Source organism: Lethenteron reissneri, chromosome 23, assembly GCF_015708825.2.
Source record: "Lethenteron reissneri isolate LAM-NWPU_2019-01 chromosome 23, ASM1570882v1, whole genome shotgun sequence".
NCBI classification, from domain to species: Eukaryota; Metazoa; Chordata; class Hyperoartia; order Petromyzontiformes; family Petromyzontidae; genus Lethenteron; species Lethenteron reissneri.
Genome location: NC_083801.1, coordinates 13,338,546 through 13,355,094, shown reverse-complemented (window position 1 = coordinate 13,355,094; position 16,549 = coordinate 13,338,546). Strand labels below are relative to the sequence as shown.

Below are 16,549 nucleotides of genomic sequence, written 5' to 3'. Positions count from 1 at the left end.
GTCGCTTATTTCGTCTCCTAATAATGATTGACAGCCCTTTGTCGCTATCCACTGTGAAGAACAGACCTCACAGCGTCTCGATCACTGGGCTTGATCGGCTCTACCTCACCACGCTGATCAATACGGGTTGAAAGGTGGGTGAGGGATGAGAACCGGTGCATATATAATTTACAACTTGTTGGACATGGCTTGGAATCTTACTCAGGATAAATACCAAATAAATTGTCAGGCTACATATAAGAATAATATGAAACGTATCGTGCTGAATTAGTGAGAGTAAGTCTAGTTTCACAGTCCTGTTGTAATCCCACTGTTGAAATGAAGGCAAATCCACGCCGTGTAGATGGTGGGGGTTGCATTCTTTATTCTGGTCTGTACGGGAGTGGTGCAAGGTTGGCTCAGAACCTGCTCCTGATATCTCTCGATGTGATTTCATTGTTTCGCCGTCTCCTGGAATCGAACTCAACGAGGTTCGTTTACGCAGTGCACGAAAGCGACTGCGCCAAACCATCCCCGCCCATGCCGAGTGCCGTGTTCCTCACTGGAAAAGTCTAAGTAGCGGTGGTGTTGTTATTTTTAATTCGGTGTCAGACGAATGTCACCGTAGAAGGGCACTTTGGCCGGCGCGCACGTGGCTTTGCAGACCTCCACGTGGCGCTGGGATCGCGTCACGTGACGGCCCCCTGCGTCACGTGACGACGCCCTGCGTCACGCGAGAAGCGTCACGTGGACCCGCAGTACAGTGCGTACAGTAAGGGGGAGTGTGGTGGTGGTGGTGGCTGCGTGAAACGCGCGTGCGTTCGGCTGTCAATGTCAGTGCTGGGGCAAAGTGCTCAGTTGGTGTTTCCCGTCCGAGTTGCGATTACAGAATAGATTAAGAGGGCCCCCTGGGCAGGGGTCAGATGTCCAGGCAGCCTTAATGTCAGGAGTTGACAACAGCCCGTAACAGCCCTCACAACCTGGAACGGGTAAAACTGCGCATCTGACAGCTTGTCCATGGCATAAGCCTACGCTTAGAATGCGCTCTCTGCCGTGCTTACATGACTGTCATACATTGCGGTCCCTTCATGCGCATGTCGCCCTTCTCTCAATGCTTGCTTTGCTGTCTCCCGCACGTTGCTAAATTCACGTCTCCCATGCTGACGTTCACATTCATCCGTGCACAGCTGTCCCTCCTCCATGCCTCTTTTTATGGGCTCCCACACATTGCAGTTCCTCGTACAGTGGTCTCCCTGTGGCCTTTGCGTTTCTGTTGTGCTTCGTCAATGCCCGCATTGCTGTGTCCCGTGCTAGCATTGCTGCCCCTTTACTTACAGTGCCATCCCTGTTATGTTTGTATAAACATTCCAGGCTTACATTGCTGCCCCTAAATTATTAAATTGCTCTACCAATTGCCTACAGTGCTGTCCCTCTGCACATGTCTTCTCCAACGCGTACAATGCTGGCTCTCCGTGCATTAATGTCTCCGATACGTATATTCCTGTCTCCCCCCACGATTATTACATTGCCGTCCCTCGACACATTAGTCTCCCCGAGCTCAGTGCTATCCCACTTGCTTTGTTGTCCTCGCCATAGTTCAACACATCCCTGCGGAGGGAGCTGGTAGGAACGTTGGGTTGCTCGGTCAATGGCCAGGGTCAACGGCGGCGTGGTGTATTCCGCAAATATGCCCAACTGTGAGGGTGGGCACAAGCCGGCGTGAGTAGGTTAAACGTTGAGTTTTATAAGGGCACCACGGGGTGACCAGCCCCTCCCCACCCAGCCCCACCCAGCCCCTCCCCACCCTCCCCACCCAGCCCCTCCCTGCACGACGGACGGACAAAATAATCCCCTGTGGGCTGGTGTAACCAGGAGGTTACTACCAGTATAACCCTGCTAGTGCCCCATGCTGACACTGCTACTCAGCTTTTATAACTGGTCAAAAATGCACATTGCTGCTGCCTCCATGCTTGGCCAGATTTTTTTTTGAATGTTTAGCCTTGATTCAAATCATTGCTAAATATAAGCCACCTATGCCGTATTAGTCATTGTGGTTGTTTTTTTTACCACACTTTGCCATACTAGTCGGTGCGGCTTGGTGAAGCGGGGGGGAGGCCCATGACCGGTTGAGATATCGCCACTGATGTTACTCTTGGCCGAGCATCAAACGCGTGTCATTAGATTCATAGCACAGTGTGCTAACCAGAGCACCACCGCTCCACCCCATTCTGCATTTATAAAAAAAAATTATTTCTCATTACAGCTCAGCCACCGCCACCACGGGCAAAGGAGGTGGTGAGACATCCTGCACCGTATTTTCCCACGAGGGAAGAGGGTGACTGACGGCCCTGCGCGATGCCGCTGTCGGACTTCATATCCGCCCTCAAGGACAACCCGTACTTCAGCGCGGGCTTTGGGTTGGTCGGGGTGGGCACAGCGCTGGCTGTGGCGCGGAAAGGCGGGCAGGCGGCGGCCGTGGCGTTCCGGCGCCACTGTGTGACCACACTGGAGGTGTCAAGCCGGGACAAGAGCTATCACTGGCTTTTGAGCTGGGTGACGCACCATGCGGAACACACGCAGCACTTGAGCGTGGAGACCACCTTCTTGCAGCACGAGAGCGGCCGCGTGGCCACCCACTTCGACTTCGTGCCCAGCCCTGGGACCCACGTCATCTGGTGCGAGGGTGCTCATCCACCGGAGGAATTGCTCACGTCTCCACCACACACACACACACACCTGGCGCGTTTTCGAGGGACACCGAAAGAAGCGTAAATGCCATTTTTAATAACTGCACGTGGTTCACCCCGTGTGTGTACTGTGGCCAGGTACAAGATGAACTTGATCCGGATCGAGCGGAACCGAGAGAAGCAGATGTTGGATCTCAACACGGGTATTCCCTTTGAAACTGTGACGTTCACCTCCTTCGGACGAAATCGGCAGCTCTACTTCAGCATCCTCAATGAAGGTGATCAGATGTTTCCTACCAAAGACAACTTCACTTCTTGAATTGGACGTCTGGCCAATAGTTTGAGTACACTGTGCAGTGCCCTGTAAACTATGCCCCTTAATGATATTTACTTTGTTGTATGTTAATATGAAATGTGAATATGAAAACATTTCAATATACATATTAACAGGGCATATATAAATAGGGCTTAAACGCTCACTCAATATGTTCTGGATTACTGATAGACTGGAGTTGGCCTGTGATTGGTATCCACAGCCTTAGCAAGATGTACACTAGATTAACTGTGCAGGGTGCGGAAATATTTTTCAGGATGCCAACTCACAGAGACTCGGCTAAAGTGAAGTCCTGCATGCTTTTCAATCTTAGCTGACATTATAATCAGTCCACTGCTGCATGAGGGCCTCTAAGCCATCGCCGTCACGGTCATGTGATGTAACAATCCACCTAGCACCTGCACATGAGCTGTTCTCATTGCTTCATATCTGCAGTGGGCGTCTTTTTGGGTGTAAGCTGGAAAAGTCTAAGTAGCGGTGGTTAATATGGTGGGTGAAATAAGGTGTGTGCACGTGTGTTGATGTGCTCTAATGCAGCACGGGAGTTGGCACTGAGGCAGGAGGAGGGCAAGACGGTGATGTACACGGCCATGGGCGCCGAGTGGCGGCCGTTTGGGTTCCCGCGCCGACGCCGCCCACTCAATTCTGTGGTGCTGCACGATGGGGTCGCTGACAAGATCAAGCAAGACGTGCATGAATTCATCAGCAACCCCAAGTGGTACTTGGATCGTGGTATGCAAGCCTCCTTGTGTGCTTTACATTGGTATTTTATTTTATTGGCATTCTCACCTGCACCCATAAACGGTACCACATCAACTTAATCACTCCACTGGCTTCAATCCAATCCCAATTAATTTTCAAGATCGCACTCATTGTTTTCAATATCCTGCATGGACTTTCCCCTGCCCTTTTAATCTCGCGCTACTCCTCAACACGCTGTCGAATCAAGTGACCGAGCCTTTATTTGGAAGCCCCCAGTCAACCTTTGATCAGTGAGAGGTTCATATTTCTCCACTGCTGCCTGCATTGTCTGGAACTCATTGTTGACTCTGCCCCTATTGAAGTACAGTACAACCCCAACAATTGATTTCCTCGGAACGCCTTTATCTACAAAATAAATATGCTCACAGTTTCTGTATAGTGTCTTGAGATGTGGTCTCGTTCAACCTATACATTAATACAAATTGTATTGAAAAACAATTCTACGAATTAATTGTACATTATTGGCAGTATGTAAAGACTTTTTTGTCTCTTGTGTACAGGCATCCCCTACCGCCGAGGCTATCTGCTTTATGGGCCACCAGGCTGTGGCAAGAGCAGCTTCATGTGAGCTCCAAAACTCACGGATGCTGCATAGACATCACATTCAAGCTGGCGTATATTGCACTGCATTAATTTTGTGAAGGCATTATATTAAATACAGTCACCTCCACTTGTGTATTTCCTATGTAAAATGCAATTTGGTGTTATGCAAAAAGTTACTGGTAACTTTCTTCATGTTAATGAGTGAGCATGTCAGTGATGAATTAAAATTGTATCTTATTGTTGGGATATATGCATAAAATAAAACCTGAAAGATGTAATGAGTTAGTACTTATGCAAAATATATATATAATTGTTACCTTGAGGCTAATGAAGCAAAGGGAACAGATTAAATGATGGCGATTAAATCCGTGTGTGAATAAATCACCCCGAATGTGCCCCATCTACAAATGTTAAGACGCTAACCAGGCTTGATCCTGGATAGTGCTTTGCTGAATCACCACTATGCATATAATTAATACATGTCATAATCTGCTGTGTGGCTGTGCTACATTATCAGCAGAGGGGAGTACAGCAGATTCCATGTATATACTGTACCATGCTATGCCATCTATGTTCCCACCTTCAAATAACCCTCACTTTATGCACAGCATCAGGAGGGCCTCATCCAGAAGTGGATTGAAAGGACTGAAAATTGTGATCACATGCAAATATTATCTGGATGCTAATGGAATGAACCAGATGGAATAAACCTGTCTCTTGGTCAGTGCCCCTTTGATGTGTACTGTCGATCTGCAGCACAGCACTGGCTGGCAAGCTCGAGTACAGCATCTGCCTTCTGAGCCTGAGCGACCGTAGCCTCTCGGACGACCGACTCAACCACCTGCTGAGCGTCGCTCCACAGCAGACGCTCATTCTGCTGGAGGATGTCGACGCAGCCTTCGTCAGTCGAGAAACGTCGACTGAAAGTACGAATGTCCAGTAACTTCCAAACAAAAAAGGCAAAGGTCACCTATATAGCCTACACAGACAGGGAAAGTGCTGTTAATGTGCACATATTAAGACTGGGATGGGGCACGAGGAAGTGGTGTGGCCAGAACCATGCCAGGCCGCCTTTGTCTCCCCAGTGCTGATGTTTAACTAGATTGTTTGGTGGGCATGGGTACGAATTTTATCTCAGATTTACAGATAGTCTGCTGTGGAAACAGTATTAAATGATTACTCAATATAAATTGTATTCCAAAACTTCACGTGGGTAGTAATTAAAGTTTTTTTTTCACTGAGAACAAATGTGCAAAATTGAACTACGTTTCCTGTGTACCTCTGACGTCCAAACAACCTGGCATCCCTCATGACTTCTTTTTGCAGATCCTTCAGCTTACCAGGGACTGGGGCGTCTCACCTTCAGTGGACTTCTTAATGCGCTGGATGGAGTGGCGTCCACTGAGGCCCGCATCGTCTTCATGACCACAAACCACATCGACAGGTAGGAGATTTGACTACACATGTCTTCTGCTAAGGTTTAAATCTGTATCCCCTGTGATTTTTAATAACGTTTATTTTCAGTGTCAATTTATAAACTAAATTTATGTATATATATTTGTAATAGAGCAATGGTATTTATTCACAAATAAGAAAAATCATATGTACATACATTATTTAACTCTGTCCTCATTCAAGCCAGCATGAGGTGACGTTATATGTGATATGACATGCGATATCAGGAGATAACATCACACATAAGGAGAGTTATCGGAAGGAGGCAAGTACATACTGTGTGACATCATCTTGTCTGAAAAGGATTTTATTTAATATTTTGTGTTTTGTTATCACCACATTTTACATAACCCTTTGATCAATTTGTCCAGTTTTCTAAACGAAACGTCCCTAATAGCAATACATTCTTAATTTGAACATTGAATAAAAAAATTATTTTTCCGAATGTTATACTTAAGTCCTCACTATGGACAGAAACAGGCCAGAGCTAATGTATTGACACTTTCAACCTTTTTTCGTGAAACATTGATAGAACAACTACCGATCTGCACAGAGAAGCACAAAATAGCTACTTTCTCCCTGTCACTTCATGGATTTCCCTGTATTTCAGGCTGGATCCAGCCCTGATCCGCCCTGGACGCGTGGATTTCAAGCAGTATGTGGGCTACTGCTCGTCCTGGCAGCTGGAACAGATGTTCCTTCGCTTCTACCCGGACGAACCAATCGAAGCAGCACGTAACTTCGCGGGCGCGCTTGCTGATCTGGCAGTGAAGATGACCGGGAATACTGAGTCGCTGCAGCTGAGTCCAGCACAAGTGCAGGGGCATTTCATGCTGTACAAAATGGACCCACAGGGTGCCATTTGTAATGTTGGCGACCTCGCAAAGTGATTACCGGGTTGACCCACGGGGCCACAAAAACTCTGCTGACACGTGACAAGCATGCAGCCTGCAGCTTCGATAACTATCACTCTACGAAGGTGCCATGAGAAGAGGATGGTGGACGGAGGCTTGTTATCTTCTTCACTTACTAGAATTGTCAAGGGAAGAGGTTGATTGTGAATGAGGAGCAGCACGCATCGACCAGCTCAGGATAATTGTTCTGCCAGTGGGCTGCATAGACCAAGATTGTTGTTGTGTTTTTACAAACAATATTAAAATGAAGGTTTTCACGTGGAAGTCGCAATGCAGTGATTTGGAGAATTACAGGTGAACTTAAATTGCTTGATGGACTTTATTTTGATATAATAACGTATATTTATTGTTCATTTGTCATTGATATTCAGGAATAAAAACATGAGACTCGCCTGTGACGAATAATTGTTCTTTTTATAGGCTATTTACGATGTTTTTTTGTACTAAATCTATTTGCTGTGTATATTTGTTCTTACAAATGTAATCGCCACTAGCCTTGCCATGTCCATTTGGTTGAATTGGCACAGCATGGTTAGCTGTCATTGAAATAACACCAGTAGGTAGGGTGTCTGGAATTTAAACTTATTCACTGAAAAATTATCACAATATTTGTTTTTGTTTAGAATACAAATTATCGTATTGGTTTTACAATGTCAGCATGTCTCCATTGCATTTTACTTTGTACAAATACTATATTACTGAATATATACTAAGCCAGAAACTGGTTTCGCACTCGATTTACACATGGAGGTTTTTTTCGTCTTTAAAATAAATTATTAACGTCAAATATACCACGAATATGACTGTCCATTTGTCATGGAACTCAGCAACTAACAGATCAGGGCAGCATTGTATTAGATGGGGCAGTTTCAAACAACAGAAAAAAGAGTTAACTTTCCATTCCAATCCACTTTTCTATCCGACCTATTAACGACTGCTGAAAGGTCTGCCTCTGGGAATCATCTACTGTTTGTGGAGTCCCCACATCCACACTAAGAGGGCCCTTGAGCTTGGCTTGTGTCAACACGTTAAATCTGCAAATTACGAAAAAAAAAACATAGAAACAATGCAGGATGGAAAACCATGTTTCAAATAAAACACGTAATTTCCAGAAGTAGTGCATTGTGGTTCTCAGAGACAGACTTTGCAGATGTGGGCATTGGTGACTGTGCTGAAGAGTCCTAATTATGACAAAATCGATCCACAGTTGCCTTATCATTGCATCTCTGCCGCTGTCACGTGTTCTCACATGTAATATATGGTGCTCTAAGACAAGACCGACCACAATTCCTCTTCTTCAGCAAGCACTGGCGGTGGGGGGGTTTTTCCCTGCCATATGCACAATTGCCGTGTGCCTTTGACGCATTTTCACGTCTTGTTTGAAACTTCTTTAACGAGAGTTTTACCCCCCAACCCTCTCTCCCACACTAAAAAAACCCTATGGAACGCGTCACACAGAAGCCATTCGAGTGTTTAGACAGATGTCGCCGTCGCCTGTGCTCGTACAGAAGCCGCGGTCCACCGCGCGGGTGGTAGAAGTGCGCATGCGCGATCAGCGACAGCCGTTGACGGCTCCACCCGGGGCCCAACTCCGCCCGCTTCGTCTCGCTCGGCCGCTTCGTCTCGCTCGGCCGCACCATCGCAGCCATGCACAGCCTGGCGACCGGCACCGTGAGTTCCGTACCGCCGCCGCCATCGTCGTCGCCGTCGTCGTTTTGAGTCGTAATTGCTCCGAGTATTGCCCTGTCCGCCGAGTTTGGCGTTCAGGGTTAGAAGGCCCTCGGCCGCGGTGGCGGCGACCAATGGGAGAGCTCGTTGCTAGGGCTCGGCGCCGACGCGGACCAATGAGCGTCGTGCTTACTGCCGTGGTGGTCGGTCGGTCGAGGGGGGTCCATAAATGAAACGCAATTGTGAACAACTTAGTTGATTAGAAGGCAGTTTATAAGAGCTGGCCCTCGTTTTTTTACACGTTTCGGACACAGGCTGTGTGACCTGGCGTATCAACGAGTCGACTGCGTGGATGTGGTTTAAAAAAAATGTTTATTCTGAGGCGCCCCGCCACGTGAACGTGGAGTTTCCACTCCTGGCTGAGCGCGTGGGGGGCCGTGTGGGTTTGAGGTTTTTGTCGCGCCGTCAAATCGACCGATGAGAGAGATTTCCTCGCCAAAGCAGCCCCTCTTGTGTCGAGCAGGGCACGTAAACAAGCCCTCCCGTGGCGTGGCGGGCATTTCCACCACGGGAGTTGTTGAAAAAGGGGCCGCGTTTGCGCGCATTTTGTTGTTGTTAGGAAAGCCACGTTAATAGACGAGATCGATAAACGTTCGCGTTCAACATCTAGGGGATCTTGTTTACCTTTCGGTCACAAACGCACGGGTGAAGGCGCCCTGCCTTCGTGTTTACGCCCGTGGTCGTCGTCATGGTTGGGCCCTCTCCATTTAACCATGCGACAACCGAAAGTATTGTACAAAAAAAACTAACGTTACATTTGGCGCCTTCTATGATCAAGATGTTTAAAATCGCTCAAAGAAGACGATTGGTCAAAACAAGTACAATGTAAACGCGAAAAGTCAATGCTTGCATTTATAGTGTGTTCGTAAGCGTTGTTCTTACATGCTTTGTATGCACTGTGCAGTACTGTACCGGTACTGTATATTCAACGTGCAGTAGCCAACGTGGTGAAGTATGGTAAAGCAGCCACAATGACGCCGCCCACGCGGGGGTAAAGCGTGCAGCTGTGGATTGCCAGAGCCGTAAATCAAATCAAATGGTCATATGGACCTTCACGGGGCGACATTACGAAAAGGGACGTCCAAACGCAAAGGCCACCTGAAGGTGGTGGTTGTGGTGGTGGTGGTAAAGAAAAAGGCACCACAACCCGCGTTCACAGTGGGGGTTAAAGCGATATGGGTCCGTTGTACAAGTCTTTAACACGCGCACAGATGTCATCCATTCTCACATCAACTTCAAAAATGTCAAGCGTGTCTTTTATAGAAATAACATTTACAAAATTATTGAGTTATGTTTGTAAATTACACAATGTTACGTCCGAGAAAATATAAAATACAAGTTTTTTGTTTTAAATCACGAGTATTGACGTGGCTGTCTTTGTGGACTGTAAAATTCCTTGAGAAACGTTGCACAATAAAACGTCTAACTTCAAATATGCCCCCATCATTTGATGAGGTTCAACTGGTATATTTGTAAATGTATCTACGGTCCCAGTCGCGTGGCTCCATACAGCACAAGTAGCAATTAGATTTTGAATTTGAGCTTCCTCCAAGTCATCTCAGCCTTTATTAGTACCCTGTGTGGTGTATTGAACGTGCTTAGCCCATCTTTAACAGTCGGCCTTCGTACATGATCCCTAGCAGCACCAGCAAACGACTTGTTGTAATCGATTACGTATTTATTATAACGCACTTAAGATTTAATCATAATTCACCACGCTGATCAGTGCAATTTGGTATACGTAGGGAGCATAGACGTTGGAGGGAATACAGTACAATTAATTTGCCTGCACTGCCCTCTGCTGCCCACTAGGTAATGTAGTCCGGCAGCTATCGGATGACCTGATTTGCGTGGTAGCTGCCCATCCAAGCTCTTTCGAGGCGTAAACCCAATTTGCTTTCTAGATCTACCAAGATTTGGTACGTTCCAGGTGATTCAATTATGTACAGTCGCCTCATCGCGATGTTTTTTCATTGTACATACACTAATGTACACGTTTCATATTACACGGAATGCAACTGCACTATCACAGGTTGACCGAGAGAAGATCTACACATGGATCAATGAATTGTCAAGTCCCGACACGCGGGAGAATGCACTGTTGGAACTCAGCAAGAAGCGCGAGTCTGTGCCAGATCTGGCGCCCATGCTGTGGCACTCGTTCGGAACCATCGCGGCCCTCCTCCAGGTAAAGCTCCTTGGTGTTAAGAGCTACATTGGCCAACCTTTAACTATGCATTACAGCTGATTAACCCATTGACCACCGTACGACTCACTGGGTTGTATTGCATTTGTCTGCTTTTCCCGGAGGGCCATGCAATCCACCAATGGCCATTGTTGCGTTCTTAACCTCGATGTGCATTTGGCCACTGAGGAAGGAATAAGGAAAAAGTTTGGCTGCCGTACCACTGAGGAGCAGTCCAGTTGTGGGGTAATTGGTGTGTTAAGGGGTGCCCCTTTTCACACAAGACTATTTTTTCAGCACTAAGTCCTCTGTGAATGAGATCTGGCTTTGTTACATACGTGTCAGAGAAATTTGTAAGCTATAAGTTTGATTGTAAAACCTAAGTACACGGCAAAGAAAAGCTCAAACGGCTAACATATATTTATTTTCAGGAAATTGTAAATATCTACCCATCAATCAACCCGGCGACGCTGACAGCACACCAATCCAACCGCGTGTGCAATGCACTGGCTTTGCTGCAGTGTGTGGCCTCGCACCCAGAGACAAGGCAAGTTTATTCTCGCTAATTATTGTGGACATCTTTATTTAAAAGTTCATGAGAATGATTTCATAAGGTATTAACTGTATATCTAGGTGAGAATTAATTCAGACAATATCTTTTGCAAGGAAGACCTGGTATTTAATCGTGTACAGAGCAGAAATCTCTGTTTTGGAAATGTAAATTAAATAAAGGAACAGAGTAAAAAAGAAAAAATGGGCCCATGTATAGAGATAAAGGTGCAGCCCTGCAATTTATTACTCACACCACTGCTGGCAGAAGGGCCTCCACTATAGAGAGCTCTAGAATGCTGGCTTTGGACTTGTAAGAGCGTGGTAGTACCCACACTTTACCCCACCAGACACGACCTACCAAACTGACAATGGGCTCGTATAGTAATACACATTGAGGTAATATATTACTTTGCCATTACATTTTTTTCAGGTCTGCCTTCCTATCTGCCCACATTCCTCTCTTCCTGTATCCATTTCTTCACACCGTGAGCAAGACTCGTCCATTTGAGTACCTTCGTCTTACCAGCCTAGGAGTCATTGGTGAGTTGGATTGGTATTAAAAAACTTAACACGCAAAATGTGTTTCAGTTGACTTAAAAAAATACAGTTTTGACGATTGTTATAAACAAAATGCATTTGTGGTGATAGGTGCCTTGGTGAAGCCTGATGAACAGGAAGTCATCAATTTCCTGCTGACCACTGAGATCATCCCTCTGTGCCTGAGAATCATGGAGTCTGGGAGTGAGCTATCAAAAACGGTGCGCTTTGGTCCTTATATTATAATTTGTTAATGGGATGCACAACTTTAGTGTTTAAACAATAATTTTTTTGGCTAAGCTCAATCAGGTATGTGATGCTTTGGGTTCTAGACACATGTTGGCAAATGTTCCTTTTTGTCTCATCTTTGAAATAGTTCTGACATATCCACCAACAATAATGCAAGTTGCCTAAATGATGTGTTTTATGTATTTAATTGTAATGTAATTGACACATTGTTTTGTTTGCATGAATGCAGGTGGCTACATTCATATTACAGAAGATTCTTTTGGATGATACAGGCCTTGCTTACATTTGTCAAACCTATGAGAGATTCTCCCATGTTGCCATGATTCTTGTAAGTAAATTGCCTCTGCAAATACATTGAATTCAGAATTTAAAAGAGCATTGACTATATATTTGTCCGCTTGAACATGACCTTGATGTGACCCAAAATGTGTTTTTTGTGGGTGTGTTTTCAGGGCAAGATGGTGCTTGCCCTGTCCAAGGAACCATCCGCTCGTCTCCTCAAGCACGTTGTTCGCTGCTACCTCCGTCTTTCTGACAATCCCAGGTTTATTGATTTTCTTAATACACGACTGTCTTGTATTTGATTGTGAAAGGGATGCTTCTTTCGTATTGCCAATGAAGAGCAACTATTTGAATTTCGGTTGTGATTTAGCCATTTATTTGCTGTGAGAGTTAGTAATTGTAGATGCACTTGCCTTAAAAGTTTTCAGTATTTCAGGCAGGGCGAAGTTATATGATCCATAGTTTAGTTTTCATAGCTACAGTCGCACACGGGAGAGTTTAATTTCTCAAATGTGCATTAAGTGTCCACATTTGCATGGTTTGTGTGGATCTAGTTAATTGCTTTCCATTGTTTCTGTGGAATAATAAAGCTGGGGCAGTCTAGTAGTGGGATCACTGATCAGATGTTTGTTCAGCACATTGCTCAAAGCCACATTGGTTGATGCTGAAATCCACTCCAGGCATAGTTTGTGTGGTTCCAAAGCTGCTTTATGGACCTCCGATGTGGACATACAATGTTGTTCAGATCATTATTGATTGACAGGTTTGTGTCATCTTCTGTTTGGTGAACTTCACAAAGTGTTGCAACATTGCAGCAAATATCCAGTGCTGTAATATTTCACGGTACATAAAGCCAAGGCACTGACATAGATTTGTAAAGTTCCTGTGATGGTTTGCATCAACATTCATTTGGGTGTCAATGAGTTTAATAGTCGTGGCTTTTTTAGAAAACTGGGGCATAGAACACTGGTTGAGTATGGAAGGGTGATGGCCAATGTCTGAAGCCCCAAGGTTTCCATCCTCCAGCTCCGACTGATTATTTTTTTCAGTGTGTGGACAAGTGTCAAGCCAAGGTAGGTCAGCGAACTGGTTCTGGCTAATCCTTGCTAAAACCAGTTAAACCAGTTTTTACTTGCATATTTCACAAAATTAGCTGAACAAAGATACCTCATGTACCCTAGATAATTATAGCTTCTAATTTGGGAAAAAAAATTCGACTTTGCACTGTTTATATCTTGGTTTTATCACGTATCATCTGTATTGTTGCAAACACAATGCCATGTAACAATACATAAAACATAAGCAATAAACCAATGCTTTAAACATTGCATGGGATCTATCAAATTACTTGGCAATATTTTGCCGTGTAAACATGCTGCTCTTCTAAGACATAAGTTTCTGTATGTCCGCATCTCAATCTCTCCTTGTGTCTCTCAGGACAGACACAAATGGAGATACAAATACAGATAAAGCAAGAGGAAAACAGACAAGGATAGACAATGAGGCAGACAAGTAGACGCACAAAACAAGGACATTGAGAGACTGAAATACAGACTCTTAACCATTGGTGTATGTGGTGATGGCCAAAAATAATAAGGGAGTAGCCGCCAAATAATGGAACAATTCCAAGTGGATCTCTGTTAAGGAGATAGAGCAATGAATTCAGCTAATGTGCAGGTGCTGGATGGGCTATTGCCACTGGTGGAGCCAGTGGGGTGGGGTGGCACGTGCCCCCCCAATGATCCGAGCAAAATCCCAAATTTCGATCGGATCATTGGGGGTTGTTAGTAATAAATTGGCATTTTGCAACCCCCACTGCCACTGTGTAGCATATTATTATGTGCCAGGGACTCTATGAGATACTAGGACAATAGTTTGAGTCCATAATTTGCAATAAGTAACGGCAAAGCAGATATAAGTGACTCAGAATTGTGCGCAGTTGCGTATTCAGTCCACGGCTTCCCTGAAGGCAAATACCTTCAGCGAGCGTGATGCCGATCACACATGGTTCGACCCTCGATCGATGGCTGCGCCATTGCCGCACACGCGTCGAATAAAGAGCAGGGGACAAGTCCTTACTTGCTAACAACTATCATTTTTCATTGCTGGAGGGGCTGCCCCCCTACCTGAAAATCCTGGCCATTGGCTATTGCATCGCAGGATCATGAGATGTAGCTGCATCGACTTAGCCTCAACAGGTGGTTGGTAACATCGATTTCTCCAATAGTAATTTGAAGGCTATACGGGGGATCCTTGTGTTGATCTGTTTACACCGTTGATGCAAAGCATAACGTTTGTTTTGGGGTTTTTAATCCTGGAGCATAACGTGCAGTTTTTGTTGTGGAAAATTAACAGGCAAAACCGGTTTTGCGTTCTGGTTTTTGGTTCAACTCTGTGGCCATGTGTCGTCACAGCTTGTTGTTTGCTTGTCGCCATGTATACGACGATGGTACCCTTGTCCATCACTGGATACGTGAGTTCTTGGAGTGCAAAGAAGACGATGTTGTTCATCGTCAGTGTCTACGAGTTACTCGTGTTTTACTAAAGGTCGTCAATGTTGAGTTGACAAATCTATATACCCGGGACAAATGTAGGAAGGTTTGGCCCCGAAAATGACGTCTTTACAGCTTGTAATGTTGGTGTTCTGACAGATGTCTGAATCATCAACGTTTGGTTGCCGTTTTGATGACATTTGTTGTTTTCCACGTGGAACAGGGTGGGACCTGAGGAGGCTGTCATCTTCCGCCTTACAGTGGATGATTGCACAGTACATTGTTGGGAACCAATTAATGTCTCGCTTGTGTTATGTTTCCGATGTGTACACAGGGCACGTGAGGCTTTGCGCCAATGCCTGCCTGACCAGCTCAAGGACAACACATTCGCCACAGTTCTGAAGGATGATACAACCACCAAGCGCTGGCTGGCCCAGCTTATGAAGAACCTGCAGGAAGTGACAGACCCGAGGGGAATCCCACTCCCCACCCAGTGATGCATCTCTTGGGATGTTCTTCTAGCAAGTCACATTGCCCAGGGCATTCTGACAGTACCAGCAGTAGTTGCAGTCTTTGTGTAAAATACAACTTATCATTTTTTATTGAAACACTTATTGTGAAACCAGTACAATCTGCCTCTTGGACTTGTTCTGCATAACATTTTCCTCTTCAAACCTCAGAGCTTGGGGTAATATTTTTCATATAATGTAATTCATGGAAACAGGCATTTCCCAAGCTTTATCGTGGAACAACATGGTCATGAATTTATGGTTGGTTGGTTGGTGGAATGTTTGCTTTAATTTTGGAAATGTAAACGCTGTTTACCATAAAAAATTACAGTATCACCATATTTCAACAAGTTCAATTGTAACAGGAAGCACAATATACTGATCTTTACTTTAAACTGCATGCTTGGAACAGATTTCTGCAGTTTGCCCGAGTTCATATTGTTGCCGATTATATCCAAAATATCCCTATTAAGGCATACAAAGTCTGTGCTATAACTTTTACTTGATAAAATCAGTGTTTATTGATACTAGTCAAAATGGTACTGTAATAAAAAAATATACCACGTGCAAAACGTTTGCACAGCATTACTTTTGTAAAATAGAATCGTTTAAATAGAATTATTCTTTGAAGTTGTGTGTGGCAGCTAAAGATACCTGCACATTTGGCAAAATTGTTTGAACCCTTGTAATTGGTTCACCAAGATGAAATAAAGCCATGTGCTCATATGCTAGATAGCAAACACACCTTCTCAGTTGTAGGCTACTGAAACGACCATGCGAGTTTTTAACAGCACAACTTATTGATTGACATTAAAAGGAGAAAAGTAATGTTACTTGTTCAGTTGGCAACATTGTTAAAATTGTATTATATGCTTGTGTGTGTTATCACAAAGTATTTTTGTATATGCAAAGGCCATAAATCTTAGGTTTAACTCAACGTTTATAAGGTCATTGTGATTGTGTTCTGACGCGATTACATTGTACAAGAAAAGCATTTACATTGATTGCATATAATGCACTGAATACCATTTAAAAGGCTTGTGGGTCAGAATATTGAGTACTTGGCAACAAACGTGCGCTTTGTGAATGATAGTTTTTCAAGATAAGCAAAGGGATAATGAACTTATGTCAATGTTTACTTTAAGTGCAACTTATGTTGACAATACTTTTTGTATTAAATCTTGAGCTCTGGATAAAGTTAAGCGCAGAAGTTTTTTTCCGTCTGATTTTTTTGCAGACTCGTATTATTTGAAAGATCTAATGCTGCCCTGTGATTTATCTTTTTGAGATGTGCCAAAACAATTATATGGTTACTTATACCTAGATACAAGTTCAGACTCG

At 44.6% G+C, this 16,549-nt stretch overlaps 2 protein-coding genes across 3 annotated transcripts; both read left to right on the top strand.

Moving 5' to 3' along the window:
- The first annotated feature begins 747 nt into the window (after positions 1-747).
- Positions 748-7,465, top strand: LOC133346020 (mitochondrial chaperone BCS1). Its single transcript, XM_061557272.1, has 8 exons — positions 748-968; positions 2,243-2,654; positions 2,805-2,944; positions 3,538-3,732; positions 4,263-4,326; positions 5,062-5,231; positions 5,632-5,749; positions 6,371-7,465. The coding sequence occupies exons 2-8, from the start codon at positions 2,335-2,337 to the stop codon at positions 6,648-6,650; spliced, it is 1,287 nt and encodes a 428-aa protein (XP_061413256.1). The 5' UTR covers positions 748-968; positions 2,243-2,334; the 3' UTR covers positions 6,651-7,465.
- Positions 7,466-8,190: 725 nt separating this feature from the next.
- Positions 8,191-16,418, top strand: CNOT9 (CCR4-NOT transcription complex subunit 9). Of its 2 annotated transcripts, none has more exons than XM_061557271.1 (8): positions 8,191-8,345; positions 10,435-10,590; positions 11,019-11,134; positions 11,570-11,679; positions 11,788-11,897; positions 12,155-12,253; positions 12,378-12,469; positions 15,034-16,418. In XM_061557271.1, exons 1-8 carry the CDS (start codon positions 8,322-8,324, stop codon positions 15,194-15,196), a joined length of 870 nt encoding a protein of 289 aa, XP_061413255.1. In that variant the 5' UTR covers positions 8,191-8,321; the 3' UTR covers positions 15,197-16,418. The 2 variants fall into 2 exon arrangements, with proteins under 2 accessions (XP_061413255.1, XP_061413254.1); XM_061557270.1 differs by having other exon boundaries at positions 15,022-16,418.
- Positions 16,419-16,549: the final 131 nt, after the last annotated feature.